Source organism: Oculina patagonica, chromosome 5 (genome assembly GCF_052425735.1).
Source record: "Oculina patagonica isolate OP01 chromosome 5, crgOcupat, whole genome shotgun sequence".
Classification (NCBI taxonomy): Eukaryota; Metazoa; Cnidaria; class Anthozoa; order Scleractinia; family Oculinidae; genus Oculina; species Oculina patagonica.
Window position 1 is genome coordinate 22,859,696 of NC_135762.1, and position 22,640 is coordinate 22,882,335.

General features: G+C 39.8%; 2 protein-coding genes, 1 long non-coding RNA gene and 2 other non-coding genes across 5 annotated transcripts in view; 2 read left to right on the top strand and 3 right to left on the bottom strand.

Moving 5' to 3' along the window:
* Positions 1-20,636, top strand: part of LOC144653352 (sister chromatid cohesion protein PDS5 homolog A-B-like) — a 41,301-nt gene extending 20,665 nt beyond the window's left edge. Inside the window, exons 22-41 of the mRNA XM_078513330.1 lie at positions 265-388; positions 806-961; positions 1,498-1,575; positions 1,746-1,882; positions 2,204-2,327; positions 3,960-4,094; positions 4,283-4,352; positions 4,732-4,843; positions 5,471-5,597; positions 5,914-5,961; positions 6,338-6,409; positions 7,020-7,079; positions 7,808-7,914; positions 8,929-9,057; positions 15,886-16,125; positions 17,273-17,395; positions 17,478-17,532; positions 17,862-17,894; positions 18,169-18,258; positions 18,997-20,636. Of these exons, the coding sequence (XP_078369456.1) occupies positions 265-388; positions 806-961; positions 1,498-1,575; positions 1,746-1,882; positions 2,204-2,327; positions 3,960-4,094; positions 4,283-4,352; positions 4,732-4,843; positions 5,471-5,597; positions 5,914-5,961; positions 6,338-6,409; positions 7,020-7,079; positions 7,808-7,914; positions 8,929-9,057; positions 15,886-16,125; positions 17,273-17,395; positions 17,478-17,532; positions 17,862-17,894; positions 18,169-18,258; positions 18,997-19,026 (2,050 nt within the window). The 3' untranslated portion in view covers positions 19,027-20,636. The remainder of the gene's footprint in view (positions 1-264; positions 389-805; positions 962-1,497; positions 1,576-1,745; positions 1,883-2,203; positions 2,328-3,959; positions 4,095-4,282; positions 4,353-4,731; positions 4,844-5,470; positions 5,598-5,913; positions 5,962-6,337; positions 6,410-7,019; positions 7,080-7,807; positions 7,915-8,928; positions 9,058-15,885; positions 16,126-17,272; positions 17,396-17,477; positions 17,533-17,861; positions 17,895-18,168; positions 18,259-18,996) is intronic.
* The window catches only part of LOC144653367 (uncharacterized), a 64,586-nt gene that overhangs the window by 4,199 nt on the left and 37,747 nt on the right, over positions 1-22,640 (bottom strand). The gene's annotated exons all lie outside the window — the stretch shown is intronic.
* LOC144653358 (melanocyte-stimulating hormone receptor-like) lies at positions 12,545-14,759 on the top strand. Its single transcript, XM_078513337.1, has 2 exons — positions 12,545-13,797; positions 13,851-14,759. Exon 1 carries the CDS (start codon positions 12,841-12,843, stop codon positions 13,789-13,791), a length of 951 nt encoding a protein of 316 aa, XP_078369463.1. The 5' UTR covers positions 12,545-12,840; the 3' UTR covers positions 13,792-13,797; positions 13,851-14,759.
* On the bottom strand, positions 20,945-21,016 carry Trnae-uuc (transfer RNA glutamic acid (anticodon UUC)). The gene has a single exon. It is a non-coding gene; the product is annotated as a tRNA-Glu (tRNA).
* Trnae-uuc (transfer RNA glutamic acid (anticodon UUC)) lies at positions 22,398-22,469 on the bottom strand. Its single transcript has one exon. It is a non-coding gene; the product is annotated as a tRNA-Glu (tRNA).

Here is a 22,640-nt window from a genome sequence, read left to right on the forward strand (position 1 = left end):
TAAAATTTTTCACTGGCGACCAAACTTGAGCAGTTGGTGGCAAAATGGCCACTAAGGGAAAAAAAAACTTGGAGGGATGTGTCTCGCCATAGAGGTTAAAATTGTAGGCTGAAAGCATCCAGAAGTTTAAGGCACTGTATTTAGGAATTTACGCAGTTAAATGCATGGTGTTATTATTTTAGCATGTCGCTACTCTCAAAGACTATAAGGTGAGATTATGGTACCAAACCACTGATTCCTAAAATATTTTTTCTTTTGTACTAGTTACTATCACCCAGTCCTGTCCAAATTAGCATTAAAGGGAACTCCTTGTCAAGCCAAGCACTCTCTGAGATCCATAGCAAAGATTTCAGCTGCTTCCTCACAACCTTTTGATCGTGTCTTCTCAGTAAGTATATTCTTACTGTTAGGAATAAAGAATGCGGCCTATAAAATAATAGTGAATTCTAAGAATCTCAGTAAAATTGCTTTAAAAAGGTTAAACTTAGGTGTTAGCATTGTTCAGGGTTGCCACAGGTCAGGAAATATTCAGGGAAAAGTCAGGGAATTTTATTTTGAGTCAGGAAAAACTGACATTTTAAAGAAAAGCCAGGGAAAATTGGAATATAACACTGCTGATTTCATACAACGATCGATGGCTTGAAGAAACATTTCAAGTCAATGTGATCTTAGTGATGTCTTTTTTGTCATTAACCCATTTTTCTTTATTCTACCTTGCAACTCCCTCCCCCCTCCCACCCAACTGATCATTTTAACTAGCACCTATCCTACAGTGTAGTTGGTGACTGTTTTAAATTCTTTGCAGAACCTTGTTAGCTCCTTGACCTATGATTGTCCTCTTCTGCTAACAACTCTGACAGCTCTTGGCGAGATTGCACTTTTGGCACCAGCTCTGTTTGAGACTCAAAGACCTGCTATTGTGCGAGATTTTGTAGTCAAGGAACTGCTGATGAAAGATAGAGTAAGTCAGCAAATTGATATCATTGACTTGACATTTAAGTAGTTGTGGTGAAGAAAAGTGATTGACATCTGCTTTTTATCCCCAAATGGATCTTCAGTGGGAAAAGAAAAAGGTCATATCAAGTCAACCTGGAATACTGGCAGCAGACCAACTTGGCACCAGAAAGTGTCTGTTTAGGAGAGTTGTCAGCTTATTGGAGGTTAAAAATGTAGTGTTTGTAATTAGCTGGGACCTTGACTAAGTGTCTATTTGCATAGGTTCAACTGCACTTGATTATCTCTTCTCCAGCCTATGAACAACGTTATCACTGGCAACTTTGATTTCAAACAACCAACAATCCTAAGTACCCTTTAAGAATTTGTTTACATTTCTCTGCTTGTTTTCTTTTTTTTTAACTAAAGTTATTATTATTATTATTATTATTATTATTATTATTATTATTATTATTATTTTTTTATACCTTTCCCTGGTTGCAAATTTTGTTTATTCTTATAACTTACCTTGTGGAATTAGATGACCTTTTTGTCTGGTGTTAGGGTGAGGAAGCCGATTCTGATGAGAGTCAAAGTGCATGGTGTGAGGACAGAGATGTTACCCAAGAAACACAAGCGAAGGTGAGCAAGGAAGATCCTACTATCCGTATTTTTAATTTGTCATGGCAAGTAATATTCTTAAAAGTGCAAGACTACATACTTTTATTGTTACCATTTGAGACTCAAAATAAATGCCGTCTTTTACATGTATAGTATTTATGGTGTTTTTCCCCTCACTTTCTTCTTATTAGATCAAAGGTATACGTCTCCTAGTCAAGTGGTTGAGAGGCCGGGAAGCTAACCACAAGCCTTCAGCTCAGCCGGTGCTCAAATTGTTAGACAGTGTGCTCGCTCATAAAGGGGATCTACAACAGCAGGGATGTGTAAGGTACTTGGTTCTTAAATCTGGTCTAGTTGTCATGGATACAGATAGTCTCCATTGCCGTTGCAACTTGTGAGAATCATGAAATATACATATAACAGCTTCATAGCATTCTGATTGGCTGTGGCCTTTATGGCATGAGCTAAAACCGCAGCGTAGAGTTTGTACAGTGTGGATTACTAATGACTTTTGAACAAAGTCACAATTTTATTTCACTTGTTTCAAATGAAATCCTTATTATACACAGGGTAAACGAGTTAAGATTTCATGTGGGGGTTTGCAAAATTCAGCTCTGATTCTAACAACTTTCTTTTCTTCCCCTTCTAGTGCCCCTGATTGTTCAAGACTTCGTCTTGCAGCAGCCTGTGGAATCATTAAGATTGCTCAGGAACCTAACTACATTGAGTGTATTACTCTTGAGAACTTTCAGCGGCTCTCACTAGTCATGCAGGTGAGGTTATAGGAGATCATGTTGTTTGAACTAAGCCCGATTCTCAGAGTGCGAGGTAGGTAGTGTGGGCATGCAACCTTGGACCATCTGAGAAATGGGTTAGCTTAAATTGAACTTATTACATCGTTGCCACAGATAAGGAAATGGTCGGGGAAAAATAAAATTCTTCAAGGTCGAGGAAAAGTCAGAGAATATTATTTTGTGTCAGGAAAAGTTGACATTTTGAAGAAAAGTCAGTGAAAATTGGAAAAAAACACTGTTTATTTCATGAGGTTAAATGCAATTTAACCAAGTTAAATAAAGCAATTTAACCAAGTTAACCACAGCGAGTGGGTGTCAGGTCTTCGTTCCATGGAGGGTTTTCAGGGATGTTTTGCGAGTACATACTTTTATTGTTACCATTTGAGACTCAAAATAAATGCCGTCTTTTACATGTATAGTATTTATGGTGACTTGGTGCTGTCTTGTGTATTGTACATGTATGTAACAAGTTCAATTTTTTTCATGTGGCATGGAAGCAGTGTTGAAGGATTTTTAATTTCAATCCAAGCTTGGGTGTAAGAGTTGAAGTGCCAAATGAATTTTCAACCTGTAGTTTGTTTTGTGTTGCTTTGTAACATCTGACTCTGTGTTGCTTGCCAATGAGTCTCTGTAGTTGCGTCAGCTGCGGGGTTTATGATGTCCATGTCAATACAGTAGTGTGAAAACATTGCAGTCAATTGAGTGCTGGCTTATGATATTCCTCAGTGAAACCCAGATCTCTGACTTTAGTGGTTAAATTGTTTTGCATCTGCTCCAACTGATAAGGTCCCAAAAGGATGAATCACTTATTACCAAGCAATATAGACAAACAGTGTGTGCAGAAGGCACACACTGTGTACAGGACTATGTAACTGTTGCACTAAGCACAAAATTACTTATTCATTACCATAACTTTATCAAGGGTTAGAGAAATTGGTAATCTCATTTGGCTGGGATGCACATCAGTTTGTTGTGCATGTTCCAATGAGGGCCGAATGTCATTAATGCTAAGAATAATGGCTATACTTTGTAGTCTCTTTTCTAATGGGCTAAAGCCTTCAGCTATAATGTAACTGCAAAGCAAAGGGATAATCTTCTAGCAGGTAATTTACTAATCTTCCAGCAGTATATTCACTATACTGTTAGGAGATTAGTGAATAATCTGTTAAGTTCATCACAGTGCAAGATTTCCAAGAGTTCATGTGCGGTACATGGGCTTCTTATAAACATGCACACAAAAAACTAAACTTGCTTGGAATATATGTTCAGCACAACAGCTTGCTAGTCATTGTTAGTTGTGTAAAGTTTTTTAAAACAGTGTGAAATAAAACAATCACTAGAGCAGTTTTTGTGATATCTAAGAACCGTATCAGCCTCAGCCTTTTGCTTCAGTTGATAACACTTTCCCAGGGTTGTATATAAGAGCTGGCAGTCGTCTGGTTACTCTGCAAGGTTTTGTTGCCTACTTCAGTCACCAGCTCAGGTTATGCATTTCCAGCATTCCGTTTTCAAAAATTTCCCCTAGACCCCCCCCCCCCCCCTGTGTTCCTGCCAGTGCCTTCCATTTTAATAAGCCCTTCATTCCAGATAGTCCATGTTTTGTATTTTTAGGACTCTTGTTACGAGGTTCGAGACAAGTTCACAAAGAAGCTTCACAAAGCTGAAGATTTACTGAAACTTCCCTTGGAATATCTCGGGATATTTGCACTGGCAGCACCAGAGCCTGTCAAAGAAAGGAAGAACCAGGTAAGGAGCTGTAAGTCCCAAGATCCAAAGAATGTTCAACAACTAATTTCGCTGATTTACCACCAAATTTCCAAATTCTCAGGAGTAACTTAAAGATAGTGTGGCAATCAGTAAGAAGAATTAAGGTGACAACAACACTGTAGAGTTAACATTGATCTTACCTTTGTTACCACAATCTTGCATTGTAGGTTAGACAAATGATTACAAAGAATGTCAAGACAAGGAGAGATTACTTAAAGCAACACTCAGCAGCTCAAGGTAAGTTAAACAGACACACACGAACTTGCATGAACTTGCATGACTATAGCTCAGTCACCTTATTTTCAAAGAGCTGACACTCAAAGCGCCATCTTTATAAATCTGAAATTGTGATTAATTTAACTAAAGAAGTTCCAAGTTTGCTGCCACACGAATACACCATGTTACTCGCCAACCACACTTCTGGTGCCATGTTATGGCCTTCGCACTTAGCAGCAGGATTCACACTAACATGGCACTTGTTCTGTGAAAAAAAAGTTTAAGATGAAGCAAATCAAATCAAAGCAAAGCAAAATAGAATAAATTAATACAACAAGTAAAGGAAATGTTTTCATTGCTCATGGCACTGAAGCACGTTTTATTTGTCGTTCTCTTGCAGCTTGTTCACACTCCATTCTGCCAGAGTATGCTCTGCCCTGTGTTATCCACATGTTGGCTCATCATCCAGACTTCAAACAAGACGATCACGAGACTCTTGTACAGTTCAGAGAGTAAGAATTATTTACCACCATCATTTATGTATTACGCTTATACATTTACACTTTGTAATGCAGTTAGCTCATTTGAAATGTAACTAGTGCTATTCTGCAAAGGAGGAGTAGAAGTACCATAAAATCCTTGTTTTATTCCCCAAGCTATAAGTCCTGATGCCCACCCTTCCCCCATTAATTTAAGCCTATTTGTCTGAGCCAAAGAAGAATCAGATGTAAGAACCCCCTTCCACTTTTCCCCCTTTTTCCTCCCCTTTACCTCATTCTCCCTTTCTCATTTCCTCCTTCCCCGCTACCTCCATTCCCCCTTCCTCACTTCCCCCTTCCTCACTTCCCCCTCTCCCTTTTGCCCTTCTCCTTATCCCGTTCTCCTGTTCCGGCTCCTTCTATTCATTCCCCTGTTTCCATTTCCATTTCCTCTTTCCATCCCCCTTCCTTTCTTCCCCCACAACCTCTCCCACCCTCTTTCCCACCTCCATACAACACATATTTCAAAAACCAAGCTATAAAACCGCATTGCATAAACTCTACAAAATTTAGTTATTGGTTGCTTACAGTGTTTCAGTTAGTGTCCCAGATACAGTTGAATCAATGCCCTGACCTAACCCTTGTTCTTCCGTCCTTTAGTTACCTTTGGTTCTTCATGGAGCCAATTTTGGCCAAAGCAGATAATTACAGCTTCCTCAAAAAACTCGTAGAAAATGTCAAAGAAACTAAAGATGCTCAAGAACCTGACAATGAAGAAGTAAACAAGGTAATGCACAATTATTTAATCATTTTGGGCCATCTTTCCTGAACTAGGGAAATTTCTTAACACAAATTTTCCACCTGAGCTGTAAAAGATACCTTCGTGTGAAAAAATACATTCGAATAAAAGGAAAACTGACAGATTATACCAAGGTAAATAAAAACCAAAGAATTAATAACAAACCAATAAAGGGTAAGTAAGTTTGGAGAAGGTTTAGACAGATAATATCGATGTTGGTGCTCAAAAGTAATCTTGCTAATTTCTTGTTTTGTTTTGTTTCATTTGTCTAATCTCGGTAACTGTTGTTGTTTGTTTGTTTCAGAATCTTTACACTGTTTGTGATCTGGCACTAGGACTTATCATAAACAAGGTACTGCTTTCGCCTTTGGCTATTATTCGCACTGGCAAGGCCATTCTACTGTAAAGTAGAATTACGACTTTTCAAACCTCCAAGGGAAACGAAAATTGGTTCAAGAAATTGAGAGTAAAATGACAGTGTTTGAATGAGGGAAGAGAAACTGACATTTGGTTCGAGTATAGAAGATTTGAGAAAGCTCGAGAAATCGGGATTCTACTGTAGTCTCTTTTAGCATTTACGTTCTGTTGACTTGTCACGCAAAAGTCTTTGATCATTCGTTGTTGGGTTCTATTGCGTGACAAACTAAGGGAACATGTTGCTCTGTTCTTGTACATGGAGCTGTGGTAATTCATCGTGACTGATCTTGTTAACATTTCCAATCCTTTAGGTTCATTCATTCGTTTTGAAAGAATTCCCAGGCAATCCTGTTTTACCTAAAAGGTTCTTTGTTCCTTCAGAGGTGAGAATTTGCTCGAGTTTTCCTTTTGCTGTAGCAACTATAGATTAAGGTGTAGTAAGGTTTTCTTGAACAAAAAACTCTTTACTGAAACGAACTCTCACAAAATAGCTTTAAAGAATGAACAAAAAATATATCTGTGATTGTTATATCTAGAAATTTTCCCCCAACATCACGCGCTCTTACTGGCTAATTCGAGGTCACATGACATCTAGCAATAAAAACTTTTCCCCGCCAAAAGTCTCTGAGCGGGCAACATTGCAAAATCTTTGACGTCAGATGGTAACATTGCAATGTTGCTCGCGAATGTTGACCGACAAGCGCCATTTATCTAAGTCTTCGTCGTGCTACCCCTCGGGAAACCAATTAATTTTGTTTCCCTCGAGTCTCAATGTTTCCCTCGGCGAATTGAGATTCTCAGGAAACAAAATTAACTGTTTCCCTCGGGAACAGTTAAGTGTATATTGCCGTTCATTGATGTTTTATTTGCTTTGTTGAAGTCTGTTTAGTTTTTTTTGTTTCTCAAACATGTATTAAATGCTATATGGGTACACAAACTATAACTGAGAAGCAAGTCTCTTCTTCTTTTAATTGTGTAATTTCATTTTTTAAGGGAGGTAGCCCCAACACTAAAAGTTATCTGCCAAAGGGATTTCAGTTTACTGCTGCAAAGGTAAGTCCAGCGGACAGCATGTTACAACTTTTATTTCAGCTTAGGCGAGCAAAAATAATTTACTGTTTTGATATGTCCATCGATTTGAATACTGATGGCGTTAAAATCTCAGATTTGTAATTACCAACCGTTGATAGCATTTAGCAGTAGACATCATTTGCATTTACATTATATTAAGTTGTCTTTTTTGCAATGTTCAAAATTACGTTCAAATAGAAAGAATCTCAAGTTATGTATCAGTAATAGAAATTCACCAAAGATGTAATGGAGCAGTTTTCAGCTGAGTGTCGTAAACTGCCAAAAACCAGAGTAATCACTCTGGCCAATCACAAAGGACACAGGTAATCCAGTGAGCCAATCAAAAATTGAAGCAAATACATGCAGCCGACACAAAGCGCGGGAAAGCGTGCGTGAGCGAGTCACAGTTGGGTTTGGTTTCACTTCTGATTGGTTAAGAAAGTGGTGTGAGTTTTTTAAACCAATCACTACGCATAGCAATGCAAAACCAAAGCAAATAGGAATTACTTTTGACACTCAAGTGAAAACTGCTCTAATAAATGAAAAAGAATCAAGGATGTAAAGATTGGGAAAGATTTCAACGGATTTAGAGAAAAAGACTCGAAAAATTAACAGTACATTTTTCGGTCAAGGTGAGTTACACATGACGAAGCTCCTTAAAAAAGAAACTTTAGAAAATGGATTTGTCAGTGATTTAAATTGTATATTAGGGACAGAAGAAAGGCGGAGCAGTGGAGTCAAAGTCAACACCTTTAAAAAAGTCATCAACAACTTCTGCCAAAAGTGATAAGAAATTACAAGGGAAAGCACCAAGCAAGTAAGAAAATATTAGAAAGCCACTGTTATCACATTTAGCTGGTTCAATGCTGATTAGTGTTTTTATAATAGTTTTTTGTAGCTATAATTCTGCACAATGCAATTCTTTTATCATACTCAGCCTCATCCAAAAATTGCTAATTAAGCAGAAACAATTCTCAGGTTATTAAAGCAGCCTTAGAATCCAAAAAGGAATCTATCTGTTGTGAAAAGAAAGTTTAAACTTGTTGCTGATGAGAAAGATTAGTCTCTTTACCTTCAGATCGTTTCATAAAAAATGTGGCAATCAATTCTCTTCTTATTTAATCATAGTTTACTAAGTAAAGAGTCATTGTTACAGTTTTAGTATGATACCCCCAAAACAGTGCTCGCTGAGCACTTGCAAGATACCAGGTCGCAGCCGCACGACATGTACACCAGTATTGTGACTATCAGTCGGAGAGGGCTGAAAGAAAAATTATATTTCCCCGGAGGGTTTGTACCGGCACTTACCTGGTGGGGAGATGTAGTTCTCCAAACCCCTCGTAGACTGATATGAGGAATACTGGTGTCCAAGCCATTGGAGCACAGTATCTTCCTTCCCCCCCCCCCACCCTGGTACTGCCAATCGATACGGCCTCACTCTCCACTACTGCGAGGAAGAGCGCATGCCATCCGCTTCTATTTCTTTATATTGTGGTATCCAGGCCGCGGCCGTGCGACATACGCTCACAATGTTTATATCTACCTAAGACTCAGGAGCATAGACACTGTTTGGTTAGGGCAACCAGACAAAATACGACTGCATGCAATCAACTAACATCCCATCCAGGGGGAGTAGCAGTACTCCTAGTCGCTTCCTACTGGATAAAACCGGAGATAGCGCTGGCTTGTTGAGCCTCTAGTTTCCAAAAAAGATTTACTTAACCTCTTATGAGTCCACATACGGAAAGCTAGGTGGCTTGTTGTCATGTAACCTGACGTAGCAAGGCCTTACTATATTCAGGTGAAAAGCTAGATTTGTTGTTTATTTTAGAACCTCAAAAACGCCCAAGAATACTTTCAAGGAAAAAGTAAAAGAGCTCCAGGCAGAAATGGAGGAATCTTCGTCAGAGACGCCAGAAAGTGGGTTTGCTAGTCCAGCTGATGAACAGCCATCTCCAAGGTGAGATAAATCAACAAAAAGATCCACTGAGTAACTCGGGACTTCTTGCAAACGTAAATGACTGTTAGAGTACAGTATTGAGAAGTTTTTGGAAAAAAATTTTTTTTTTTTTTTTTTTTGCTTTGTACATACCGTAAAATTTGACTGTAAGCCCTCCCCACGGCCACATAAAAAATAAGTCGCCAATCTCAGACGGAATAATTAGGTTGAGGTCTTGTATGCACCTCTGAGCCAGCATTCCTTCCAAATATAAGCCCAGACAGTTTCGAAACGCAGAATTCTTTTGATGATACCATCTGTCCCCTCCCTCTTGACTTTATCATAACGTCATACACTAATAACGAGACCTTAGGGTCAATAAAGCGTTCATTGTCTATAAAAATGACGGCAAGCTAGCGAAAACAAAGTTTATTGTCAGCTTGGAGCCTTCGTAAGAGTTAACCAGGGATTGCGTGTGTGATGATCAAAACTAAATTTGAGTTTCTTAAAAACTGGAAACAAAAAATAGAAAACGAGTAAAAGAAAGGGGACACTGGTATATTGTGGTTGTCCAAAGGTAAATTATCTATGCCCGCGCTAGCGCTACAAATACGTCAACAGCCCGCACTTGTTCTATGTTTTTATGGAGTTGCACACTCGAATCTCCCGGTGTGACCACCTCCCGTAAGTGACCACCTGTCAAAAATGTTCCCAGTTGAATCACTATTGCCTGAACCTCTCGCAAGTGAGTAGTAACCGCTACCATCATCGACAAAGAAATTCTTAACATCAATCGTAAAATTATTTTTGGAAGCTGGGGATGCCCACGGTCAATGAACACAACAGGAGACTGGTAAGAAGCGGACTGCTGAGGAAATAGCCCCTCGCCGGGTTGGTTGAACAGTGAGGATCGAATTGAAATGCACCTATCACAGCTGACTCTCGTGATTCAATCGGTGACGACCTCAACGCCTGATAAAGACTGGCAGTAAAGAGTCGAAACGACGCGATCTTCGTCCCGATTGACTACATCGTGGGGCGAACGAGAATAAACTACTTGTTGCAACTTGTTTCGAAGTTGCTGAAGAAAAACAAATGGTCATGGAACGATCTGCCTTTCGCTTTCGAGTTCCCAAAGGTTATCCTCAACGCGAAAGACAAACAAAACATGTTGAACTCTTCTAGTGATGTTCGCTCATAAAAAAGATGTTCGCACATAAAACACTAAAATGGCTGCTTTTTCAGTTGCGCGTTAACTCGCCAGAGGATAAATCGTGGTTTTACCAGTAAACGAGTTGCGTGACCTATCATTTTTTTTCTGAAAATGAATACAGGCCAATTTCTGCTGCAGAAAAATAAATTATCGCCAGAAACGTGAATTTAGCCAGTACTCCTGAAAAGATAATTGTGACCATGGGAACGTTGCATGCTTAGAACGAATTGAACGATTAAAATTGTTTACCTCTGTCATAAAAGATGAAATTATTCCTTTGCATTAATGCGCCACATTTATTATTATATTTCACGCATTCTCTTTCTCCCTATTTTTTCTGATCCTGTGAAACGAAAAGTGAGAGCCTCTAACAAAATCGTTTCTGGAAGCTGATATTGTAAGGAATTATGTGATATAAACAAGGTCCTCCTGCTCCTAAACGAATACCGGGATCCCCTTCAGTTTTATTTCGAAATTTAGACAAAGATTGAATAAAAATCTATTGTAAGTTCTATTTCGATGGAATGAACTTGTATTAAAATCCAAACCTCACCATGGTGTCGAGGCACATTATATTGAATTCAGAAAATGTATACAGAGTGAAATCGTCTGAATGTCAGGCACCAACAAGTCTACTGCTCTATTGTCAACCAGGTGAACACACCTAAATAAATTCTCATACTCCTGGGTTCAGCCAGCTAATCATATTTATATTGAGTGAAGAATAGCTCTTATCGAAGTTGAGCACGCCACCCAAACGATCCAGCGGTATTTTTGTGAGTAAACATCAAAGCGAGGCATCGGGTCAACACGATCAGAGGAATGGTGAGAAAGCGAGGGAAAACTATACAGTCCAAGAACTACCCGAAGCGGCCTTTTCCGCTGAGGAGAAGTCAGTATGAGTGGAAATGTCCAAAGAAAATACAAAGAAAGAAAAGAACGGGAGGAAGATGTAGTGCGGACCGAAGCGAAGGCCGATATCCAAAGGTAAGCAGAAAAGATGATTTTTTGTCACTATAAGCAGAAATATCAAGCAACATACTGCCGCACAGGAGATGTGGCCGAGTGGAGGCGACCGTGATCCCTGACAATGTCGGGAAGAAAAAAGAAGAAAAAGAAGCCAAAAAGAAAAGAGAGCAGAGGTGAAGGCGACGGAGACAATGACGAAAGAAAAAACGTAATATACGTAAAACTTAGTGTAATAAGGTGAGCAGAAGGAAAAGAGCGCCGTGCCACGGGCACACAGCCGCTCAGAGAAAGAGAAGAGGCGAGGGGCAGAGCAAAAGCAGACGCAGAAGAAAAGAGAGACAAAAAGAGGCCAAGGAAAAAAGCGAGCCAGGAGAGGAGAAGGACAAAGCCAGAGAAAAATTTTTTTTAAATAAAAAGAAAAAAAAAAAAGCAGGGGAGAAAGTTCCGCAATAGAGTGATCTTCTGTAACTAGTGAAGAGGTCCCGGACAGACGATTAAAAGGCCCAAACAGAAAGTTGAGCTGGTGGTAGAAAAAGAGGCCAGAAATAAGACCCGCCAGGAGGTGAGCCGCCCCCAGAAGAAGAAGGAGTGGTTTTCCGCTTTTCTGCACTTCGAGTCCAGCTCTTTTTTTTTCAGTTGCGATGTTTATATTCCTTTTACAGTTTGAAAATCATATAGTACCATGAAAAATTACGGTGGGGCTTTCTTTGTTTTCTTGTTAATGTTGCGCAGCGGGCCCCTGGTCGAAGAAAAAAAAATTCGGTACGGAACGTTAACGAATTTTTGTCCTCCCACTGTTTAATAAAGATAAGCGCACAAAAAAGAGCGAGTCGCGAGACAGAGCGCAGATGACACGGGGAAGCAATAGTCTTGCAGTCCGTTTGGAACTTCGATTCCAAGTACGCTTCACCATGGAAAAGAACTAAAAAGCCGGAAAATTTGTTGTCGAACTACCTACTATTTCCCTCTCTGTTTCCTTGTATTTGTAGCGAGCTAGACCCGATAGCCTCGTTTTGGCGTAGCTCACCAGAAACCGTGATTTCGCGTGCCACTTCGATAAGAGCGACGAGCGTGGGAAGAAGTCCCCGACGGGAATCGAACCCATGGCCTCCCAGATAGGTGGGCGCTACCAACTGCGCACGAGAGACGTGAGCTAGATACTAGAGTGACCGCGCGAGGACAGAATAATATCCAGTTGGTTAGAGCGCCCAACCGGTATTGGGAGGCAGGGCGACCGGAGATTTTTTTCCCGGAAAATTTCTTCACTTTATCACCGAGCTTAAATTTACATCTTTATTATTTACTACATATTTATATTGTTTTTGCTTTCCAAGAAGTAACCGTTCGGTATTTGATGCAGCTTTGGATAATTTTTAAAAACCTTTCCAAGTAAGTAAACGTACAACTGATGGGCTGCAGCACACACTTTGGTCATAAAATATGCGGCTTGTCATATAATTCCACAGGCAGTTTTCAATAAGACTATAACTTGACACACAGTGACAGTTCTTAGACGTTGGTATTATTCAGCGTTATGAAGCCGACGTAAATTCAGGTCACGAAGCTGTGGTGATGCTGGATACATCAGTCATTAAAACTACCAGTATCCATATTGCTGAATAATGGCTTTAACGAACTTTTCAGGAGGAGAACATCATACTGAAACATTTCAACAACTGCACTGCTCGGCCAGTTTGACAGAAGAAATACACGAACAGTTGATATATCTTTCAGCATTTAACATTTTTCTATCCATTACTGCAGTTCTTGGCAATACGCTGATCCTAGTTGCCCTTCGCAAGGAGTCTTCCCTTCATCCGCCGTCCAAACTCTTGTTCAGCTGTTTGGCTACAACTGATCTCTGCGTTGGTCTTTTTTCAGAACCCCTCGCCGTTACTCGTTGGATTTCTGTTGTTAATGAAGATTGGACTCTTTGTCGGTACGCTTTTGCTGCATTTCTTATTGCAGGCTACACTTTGTGTTCAGTATCGTTGCTTACAGTGACTGCAATAAGCGTGGACAGACTTCTCGCTCTGTTGTTGGGGCTGAGATACAGACAAGTTGTAACTCTGAAGCGAACATTTGGGATTGTAGTGAGCTTTTGGGTAATGTCAATTGCGTCTGCAACATTGTACCTAAGCGACCATCACCTAATACCCCTTTGCTACGGCTATATAGTTATACCATTATGCGTAGTAACCTCAATCGTCTCGTACTCCAAGATTTTTCTCACACTCCGTCATCACCAAACGCAAGTACAAGACCACAGTATTCAACAAGAACATCCAAGCCAAGCAATTCCACTGAACATAGCGCGATACAGAAAGGCAGTGTCCAGTGCACTGTGGGTGCAGCTGACATTAGTGGCTTGTTATCTGCCATTTGGTATAGTTTCAACTACACATGCTAATAGTAAGTTATCCTCATCTGATTTTCTCGCTGGGGCATTTACAGTGACTTTAGTTTACTTTAACTCATCGTTAAACCCATTTCTTTACTGCTGGAAGATCAGCGAAGTAAGACAAGCAGTAAAGCAGACAATTAGAGAAGCACTTTGTTGTTTTACGAATTAGTTCATTGTCGAGTTATTTATGTGTTATCGGCCATACAAAGTAAACTTAAATAGATTAAGATAGCGAGGAAGGATATTTCTTTGGGTTGAAATTGTTAACTCAGTTTCCCTCACAGGAGCTAGAGAAAACTGTGTTGCCTTGAAATACTCTTATGAGAAAGGTTGATAACGGGAAAGTTGTTTGCTTGGAAGCCACCAGGCAATATTATAAGTTTACGATGTCTCGGGAATGATATATCACAACACTGGGCCATAATACAACGCATCGCACAACCTTTGCGTTTAAAGCAGATAAAAATATTTTGTAATTAAAGTCTCTGTTATGTGCTAGAAAAATTATAAATCTTTGTTTATGCTATTCAAATCCTGAGTAAACAGGAAGTCTTTAAATTATTTAAGTAAAATTATCACCTGCTGTTTTAAACGACATATGTCTATTAAAGCCCTTTATTAATAACCTAAAAAGAACTTTCAAGAGCTTTAATAAAATTTTAGTTGCTGTATCGCCACATTTAATAACATATTGTGGATGGTGTCTCCTCTATTATTTAAATTACATCTCATAACTGATTCAGAAGGAATAAGATTCCTAATTCATATGTTGTAGCCAAGTCCTTTTAAGTTCTTAGGCATCATTTTGTAGCGTCACCAATTGAAAGTAAATACTGTTTCTTAATAGTAGGAAAGTTCGTGCAAACCGTGGTATTTATGCCTTGGGCGATCTTCTCCCGCCCAGAAGGAAATAAAAAACTTGTTAATAAATAAAACAGTCCGTAGAAAAGTTTGTTTGTAACCAGAGCCATCTATTTGATGAATATTTTCTGAATAATTTATTGCTGGCGAGCCTTTCCGAGGCAGCAGACTATTCTCCCAGTCAGTCCTTTGCGTGTTTTCTGCGTTACAGCGAACGTTTTCTGTGTTTTAGCGTATCAGCAGAGAAGTTCGAAAATTTTCAGGATATCAACCCCCCCCCCCTCGCAAAAAAACGCCCAGCCTCCTCCCCTTCCCCCCCCCCCCTCAAAAAAAATGTTATCACTACAGTACATACGTAACTTCAGCGGAAAATTCATCCAGACGCGACGAGGTCAGTGCACATGAGGTAAGTATTGTGTCTCAAAATGCACCAGATTGCACCTCAGTACATATTCATTTCAAAAAATTTCCGGGGGCATACCAGCGGACTTCCCTAGGAAGTTTGTGACCGTCGGCCGCTTGGGACTTCTCCCCCAAACGATAATTTCTAGATAGAACCCTCCAGGGTATTTTCTTTTAAAGTTATTTAGCGTGCTTTATAAAAGCTAAAATCTAGAATATACAGTGAACATATGTATAAAGACAGTTAGTGCTTTTCATTTACAACTTCCGCCATTTCGGAGAGCAAGCTACTCGCTGGGACATCCACAAGAAAGCGACTTCAACCAGTCAAGCTTGACTTTTGTTTGTTTGTTTGTTTGTTTGTTGGATGTCCCAGTGCGGATTTTGTGCCATGACACCGTTAGCTGCAGAGTGCCCAACTCTAGTACTTACTGAGACACTCTGAAATAACATTCTCCTGATTTGCTGTGACGAAAGGGTAACACTCGAAACGTCAATTTTTGTAAAATATCTAAAACGCCAAAGGGGCGTTGGCTCCTTTAATTAAATGTCACAAACTTGACTGTCAGCATTACTACAAAACAGTCCCCAATAGTCCATTTGGCAGATACAGCAGCCATATTGGGTTTGCCCCCAGGGCATCCTATAATGTGTATTGATATGATTTATTCTTTTATTGTGATAATTCTGCAATTACCATCATAAAAACTATATTACATATTATAGCATGCCCTGGGGGCAGAATCAACATGGCCACTGTATCTGCGAAATGGACTATATAACCTTCTACGCAGACGTTCTTTTAGCTCGTCTGACGAGCCAAAAGAACGTCACGTCACGCAATCAGAACGTCTGTATAGGAGGCTTTTTCCAATACCATATTCTTACAATCATAATGATCAAACTCAGACTCCACTGTTACTCTGCAAATAGAGCAGCTTTGACGTTGACGTTCGCAAGTAATTATGAGTTCATTAAAACTTGCTTTACTTTTCTTTAGAAAAAGAGGGAGATCAGCAGCTAACTCATCCGAGAAATCTGCTTCAAAGAAATCAAGAAAGGAGTCACCTGAAAAGAATGCCAAATCAGAAAAGAAAACATCAACCAAGGAACTGAACTCATCAAATAAACGCAAAGAATCTCAGCCAAAAAAGGCTCCATCGCCTTCGAAAAGTCCTCAGCGACGCTCGCCTTTCGTGTCCGTGGAAAAATTAACTTCGGCTACCAAGCCATCGTCAAGGTGTGTGTTCGTCTTTCTGTTGATTTTCGTGCCATTTTTCTCGCGATTTTTTTTTTTTGTAAGGGAAAGGTATTATAGACTAGTATTACAGTGGTGGTGTTGGAGTGACAATTAAGGGACGTGTATTTATATATGTACGTTCTGTCGCGTCTTTAATACTGCGGTATGGGGTGAGGCTTAAATTTAAATACAACCCTACTAAATTGGCACTTGCCTTTATGGTTTTTTTTTAATTTTAGTTATATTTATTTAGTAAAGTGACAAGGCTTGTACTGATTGTTTTAACTTAACTCAAAAATCCTTCCCGCCATGGGTTGATATTTACATTGAACTCTTGAAACTATTTTTAAGCCCTTTTTGTCTCGTGTCGCTGACGACAGACGACACGAGATGTCGGGGATTTCCCGCCAGCCATGTGTGAGGCCGCGATTCCCGCCACACATGTTTGTGATCGGATGCCGCCGGAACACAAAGAATATAACGCTAACGCGGAGTAGAGAGAGAAGGGAGTAAAAAACAGGCACGAAAAAGAATGACGTTGTAGCGAGTCCAACAGGAAAAAAACAGAAGCCCACCCGGAGAGACGCCGACCAGAGGGCTAGTCAGAGAGAAAGGGAAAAGGAAAACGAGGAGGGAATGCCTGCCACCCGAGAGCGGATGTGTGCGTGGGGGAGGCGCGGGGGAGGAGGGGGGGGGGGGGGGGGGAGAGCGCGGGAGGTGGGGGAAGGAGGGCGGGGGGGGGGGAGGAGGAGGAGGGGTGTGGAGAGACGGAAGGAAAACCAAAAAGTGAAGAGACTAAGCCCAGAGGGCTTTTGTTCTACTTTAGGGATTGATTTGTATTTTATATCAAGTGTGTCCAGAAAGTCTTGCCATTTCTAAACATGTTAGACCAGTGCATGAGCATGGCGACGCAGTGTTCTTACGTGTACAAATATGTTTTCAAACGCTAACTTTCTTCAGATAACCCCATCTACATGAAATAAAAACACTCGATAATAACTAAAATCAGTTCAGTGTTATTTTCGAAATTATAAGTAGCATCACACAAACTATACGTGGTAGCCTTCCTTTGTTGGCCCTGAAGTGGCATATGTTTTCATAGCAATTGTGTAACGTTTTTATTTATTTATTTTTCTTTTACTTACAGTCCCCGAAAAGCACGAGCAACTAGAAGACTTGGCTCTGAATTAGACACTTTGCCAGAAGATGAGCCCACGCCGGACAGCGGTACCTCCAGTTTAGAATCGCCCAAAAAACCTCTCAGTACAAGGTAAATATATGGAGGATTCAGTTGTCAATTATTTTCAAATGATTTGTGTTAATATTATTTGTTTACCTCTTCCTATGTACAGACAAATATCACACCAGAGTCCCAAAACAAAATCAGGAAACCAAGTCAACGGAATAGTAAGTATCGTTTTGTGTCAGATGTGAAACTTAATCACTTTCATTATGTTTTACTTGTATTGCTCTTTTGTTTTTTGACTTGTATAGCGTCAAAATGTTCTTTTACCAAACTTTTTTCAAGTTGCAGCGCAGCTATTTATTGTTTTAATCAAAGGTTACTATCAACACTCTCCTTTGAACTACCAGGCCTGGTTTCAGGTGTGAATATACTGCATTAAAAAACAAAACAAAATAAAAACAAAAGATTCAGTGGTCCTATAAGAGTCCCTTTTCTCCTGACATTGGATCAGTTGTTCTTTGGTAATAAAGTGTTGTGTTTATATTTGCAGGCGGACAAAAGTCCCAGTAAACTAAAAAGAAAGGTTGGTGACATGCCCGAGAATTTTTTAGGTCAAAATCGTGTTTGTACGTTGTTTCAATGGCAATTCCGAATTCTTCTTATGGAGGTGTGGAGTGGGGACTTTAGGGGGTGGTCCGAGGCGCGAGGCGCCCTGTCACGCTGGGCCGTCGCCCCGGAGTTACCCTGATTCATGTCTCAGTGGAGCCGACGCACCGAGAGGAAGTGCGACAATAAACAATATTTTTTTTTTTTTTATTTTTATTCTTAATGCTGACAGTGGTCTCTTGATTTTGTAGAAAGATACTGCGGAATCAAAACCTAGTCCAGTGAAAAAGAGCAAAGTGTCGGATTCTTCGCCAACGAAACGTAAAGAGCCAGCATTAGTTGTAAGTATTTCCCATAACACTATGTCAACAAGTAAATTCTCTTTACTGGTCTCCATACATTTCATATGAAAGTAGGTGTGAGAATTTGATGTTTTATAAAAAAAAGCATACATACATTATTGTATACCTCCCCTAGGGGGCTCTTCCGCCATGCGAAAATTAAAAAAAATAAGGCTACAGAAAAAAATTAAAAAAATGAAATTCGCGCTGGGTTGTTTTGGACCTCCCTGAAAACCACGTCACGAGACGGGAGCCTCCTCTTGAAAAATTATTATTTTTTATTTAAAGTGTACAAACAAGTACAATACTATTATATAATTATATTTACAAATTAAAAAGATATTTAAAGATGTATTCTCCCAAGTCACCTTACTTAAGGCAGTTTTTATTTTGGTGAAATAGCGTTCAAAAAATCACCGTTGTTTGCTTTTTGTTTTGTTTATTTTTTGTTGTTTGCTTATTGTTAGTTAATTGCTCTTGTTGGCTCGTTCTTGCACGATATTTGCTTGCTTGGCTTGCTGATGTTGTTGTTTTTGTTCAATGTTATATCCTAGTTGTTGTTGTTGTTGTTGTTGTTGTCTTCTTGCCGTTGTTTTTGCTCATAGTCTTTGCCCCATGCTTAAGACCGAAGTTCAGGGTTCGTTTTGTTTGTTTGTTTTTTGTGCTCTATTGTATTTCAAGAACCTTGTAAATATTAGAGTCAGCAGTTTCGAAATGACCCTTCTTATTCTGTTTAAGGTGAAAAGAAAAGTCAGCAAGAGAAGATAAACTCTGTGAGCAAGCATGAACAATCCATTGTACATAGACACCACTTCTTGGTTCTTCATGTTCGTCTCTGTGCCACTGATATTCCTGCTGTACATCTGTTGGCGCTACTTCAAATTGGCGCTCCAAGTGAATTCTATCGCGTTACATGTTAGAGAAGAGAAGAATTTTAACTAGCATTTCTCTCGACGTTGTTCATATTCGATTCTTGTCAGTCCTCTTTGGCTCAAGTTAGACCGTTGTCGTTGTCAGCGGCGTTGCTACGCAACACAACTTTCACAAATCGAGGTGATGTGAAGATTGCGAAGCTGTCTTCGGGACGAATTCGTACTGAGCTTTCATTGGTCTGCTGGAGTCGGAAATCCGTTCGGGTGCTTCAACTGTTGTTGACAATGTGACGTATTGGAGCGGTCAAAAGACTAGTACCCAGGAAAACAAAGAGCTTTTGAAATATTTCTGAACTAAACTTCAGCCAATTCGTGTTGTAGTATAAGAGGGCGGAGAACAACGGGGATACACATGAGAAAGAGGAACGGGAATACCGGGGTACAGGGCTGAGGAGCGGGGTTACAGGGGAAAGGGGAATAAGATTACAGGGGTTGCGGGAATAGGGTTACAAGGGGAGGGGACAATGGGGGTTACTGGAGAGAAGAAAGTGGGAATGCGGAGAGGAAGGGGGAAAGGAGTGAAGGAGACTGAACTGAAGTTTTCACTCTTGTGAGTAGGTTTTAGTTTTACATTACTGCTATTGTTGAATCTCTCAATTTCACATGAGTTCCCACACCCTCCAATCGTTTTAGGGCTTCCCAAGTGCTTGCGTACTTAATTTACATATGGCGGGCTTTTAAAGTATTTGATGCGAGGCATTCCCGTCTTATAGCAAACTAGCATTTCACTTTCTCACCAGCTAGCCAGTTAGCTGAAGCTTGAAGAACATTTTATAGTTATCGTTAGTATAATAATGTAATTAGATTGTGCTTTATTTAAGAGTGTAGGCTTGTTGAAAAGAAATTACTTTTTGTCCGTTTAGGGGGCTAGGACTCCAAATGCGAGAGGAAAAGATGCTTGCAGAATCGAGTGATGAATTGTTACCATAACAGAAAAGGAGGCTTTCTCCTCATAACATAAAGTATGTTCTTCACTCTGTAAACTAAACAAGTAATAGTACTTGGAGTGAGTGAAGTATAATTCAGAGCTTTATCGAGAGAGTAATACCCAGAGGATTTTTCTTCGCTGGCGGCCGAATTGCGGAATACTTTGCTTCGGCGGCCGCGCGGGTCACAAAGACTTGACCGAAACCGGAAACCGCGCATGAAAGCCCCTGGCACCCAGAGTAAGAGAGTAATGTTCAAAATTTAAAACTACGAATCGATTCTCCCAAGGTGTGAGCTAGCCCCCATAACGAGAAGCCAAAAGTAGCCGTTCAAACTTAGAGAGATTTTATGCTTACACAGTTCCACTACCTTAGATTTGGCTTAGTTTTAGTGTGAACTAGATTTTACCTTGAATGTCCGATATTATTCTTTTATTCTTACTCATATTTATGCAGTTTGTCCATTATTACTGAATTACATGCAACATAATTTGATTATTAATAAACGAACTCTTACGAACACTGTGTTTTTGTCGAGCACCGTGCACACGCGACCATAAACGGGGACAACGCTTCGAGAATACTGGCTTTCAAAACCAGCAAAAAGCGCTAATGAGCCCATACATTCGTTGTCAAATTAACAATTAGACGGCAACTATCGGCTGATAGTTGCTGACTCATTGCCCGACTCATAATTTCAGTCAGTTGTAAACGGCGTTTATTATGATTTGAAATTATCCAAAGTAAAATCGTATAGGTAGTGGAAAACTAAACAGATAGATTGTTTATCAATTATAAAAGACAAGGATTATCTAAAAAAAAAAATCTTTCCCATACCGGGAGTCGAACCCGGGCCGCCTGGGTGAAAACCAGAAATCCTAACCGCTAGACCATATGGGATTTGACTGTCCAGGAAGTGAAAAAAAGTCATGTTTTTTTCATTTCGGCGGACAGGTAGCCTACGCAAAAGTCGAAGTATATGGGCTTGTGTGGGGAGAAAGGGTTATATTCTTAAACATAAAATTGTGAGCGAGTTTTGAATGAAAATAATTTATTTCGCTTTACTTTTCTTTATAGGTTTACAAGTCGTTTTTTTATGGCTATTTCTAGCGGTTTGGCTAGAAATAGATCACTTACCTAATGTTGATTGTGTGTTATTGTGAGATTTGGTGGGGTTTTGGGACGAAGGGGACGTCAGCGGCAGGTGAGAAATTAATCGTCCCAAAACCCCACCAAATCTCACAATAACACACAATCAACATTAGGTAAGTGATCTTTAAGCTTTATTTATCTGGCTTACAGTTTATGGTAATTTAGGAACAAAGGATCTCAAATTCAGCGATTTATGGAGCATTTTTCGATCGTTTGAGTCGAACCGAGAACGATCGTTGCAAATTATAAACGAAGCCATCGCTTGGTCTGCCTGTGGTTCTACTGTATTTTGACTGTTGCATAAAACTTCATACCGGTAGTACCCGACGCCGAAGTTGGAGCTTGGGTGAACTGTGCGAATCTGCGGAGAGGACGTGGATTGTGATTGTGCTTACATGTTCATAGTATTGAAAAGAACACAGTTTTTATAAGCAATATTTGTATTTCTATATTTATCTTTTTTGAGCAAAAAAAATAAGAAAAGGAACAAATTTCGCGTCGTGTTTTTTTTATGACATTTTATTTTTTTTTTTTTGTTTTTTTTTTTTTTTTTTTTTTTTGTTTTTTTTGTGTTTTTATTTTTTTAAAATTTTTTTTTTTTAAATTTTTTTTTTTTTCCTTTTTTTTTTTACAAAAAAAAAAAAACACTTTTCTCCACTATATATACCCCCCTATCCCTCACAAAAATCCCTCCGCGATCTTTTTAACGGAGCGGGAAGGCTGAATACAGGCTATAAAGGACAGGGCGAAGAAAAGAAACCGGCGAGCGAAGCGAGCCGAGGGGGGCCTGGGAGAGAGAGAAGGCACGCTCAGCGGCGCTTAGATCCGCCTTGCCGATTTCTTTTTATACGCTCGCGCCCTGCTCCACTTTGGAGCCTGTTCGCAGGGTATGTCGTTCTCATGTGCACAGGAGTAAATCGGACTCGTGTGGACGAAAAAAATTGAATGCGTTCGTAGAAGTAATCATTACGTAACGTATTTTAGTTGTCAGTCGCGATTGTAAATTTAACGTTTTAAAATATTATCCATATTCGAAAGGGGAAATAAACAAAAAAGATACGTAAGGAGGTATAAAAAAAGAAAAAAAGGCCTTTCTATCGAAAAAAAAAAGAAAAAAAAAAATTAGTCTTTCCCATACCGGGAGTCGAACCCGGGCCGCCTGGGTGAAAACCAGGAATCCTAACCGCTAGACCATATGGGATTTGACTGTCAGTGGAGGGGAAAAAATTTGTGTCTTTTCATTTCGACGGATATTGTCTCCCGCACCGTCTCCGGTACAAAAGTCAAAACAGATGTCTCCTCATACACGCGCGCACTCCCTTCGTTAATTTAAAAGTAGGTGTGTGTTGTTGTTTTTTTTTTGTTAAAAATT

Excerpts from the sequence above, each read along its gene's own strand:
- LOC144653358 (XM_078513337.1), top strand. The coding sequence starts at position 12,841 with ATGGCTTTAACGAACTTTTCAGGAGGAGAACATCATACTGAAACATTT.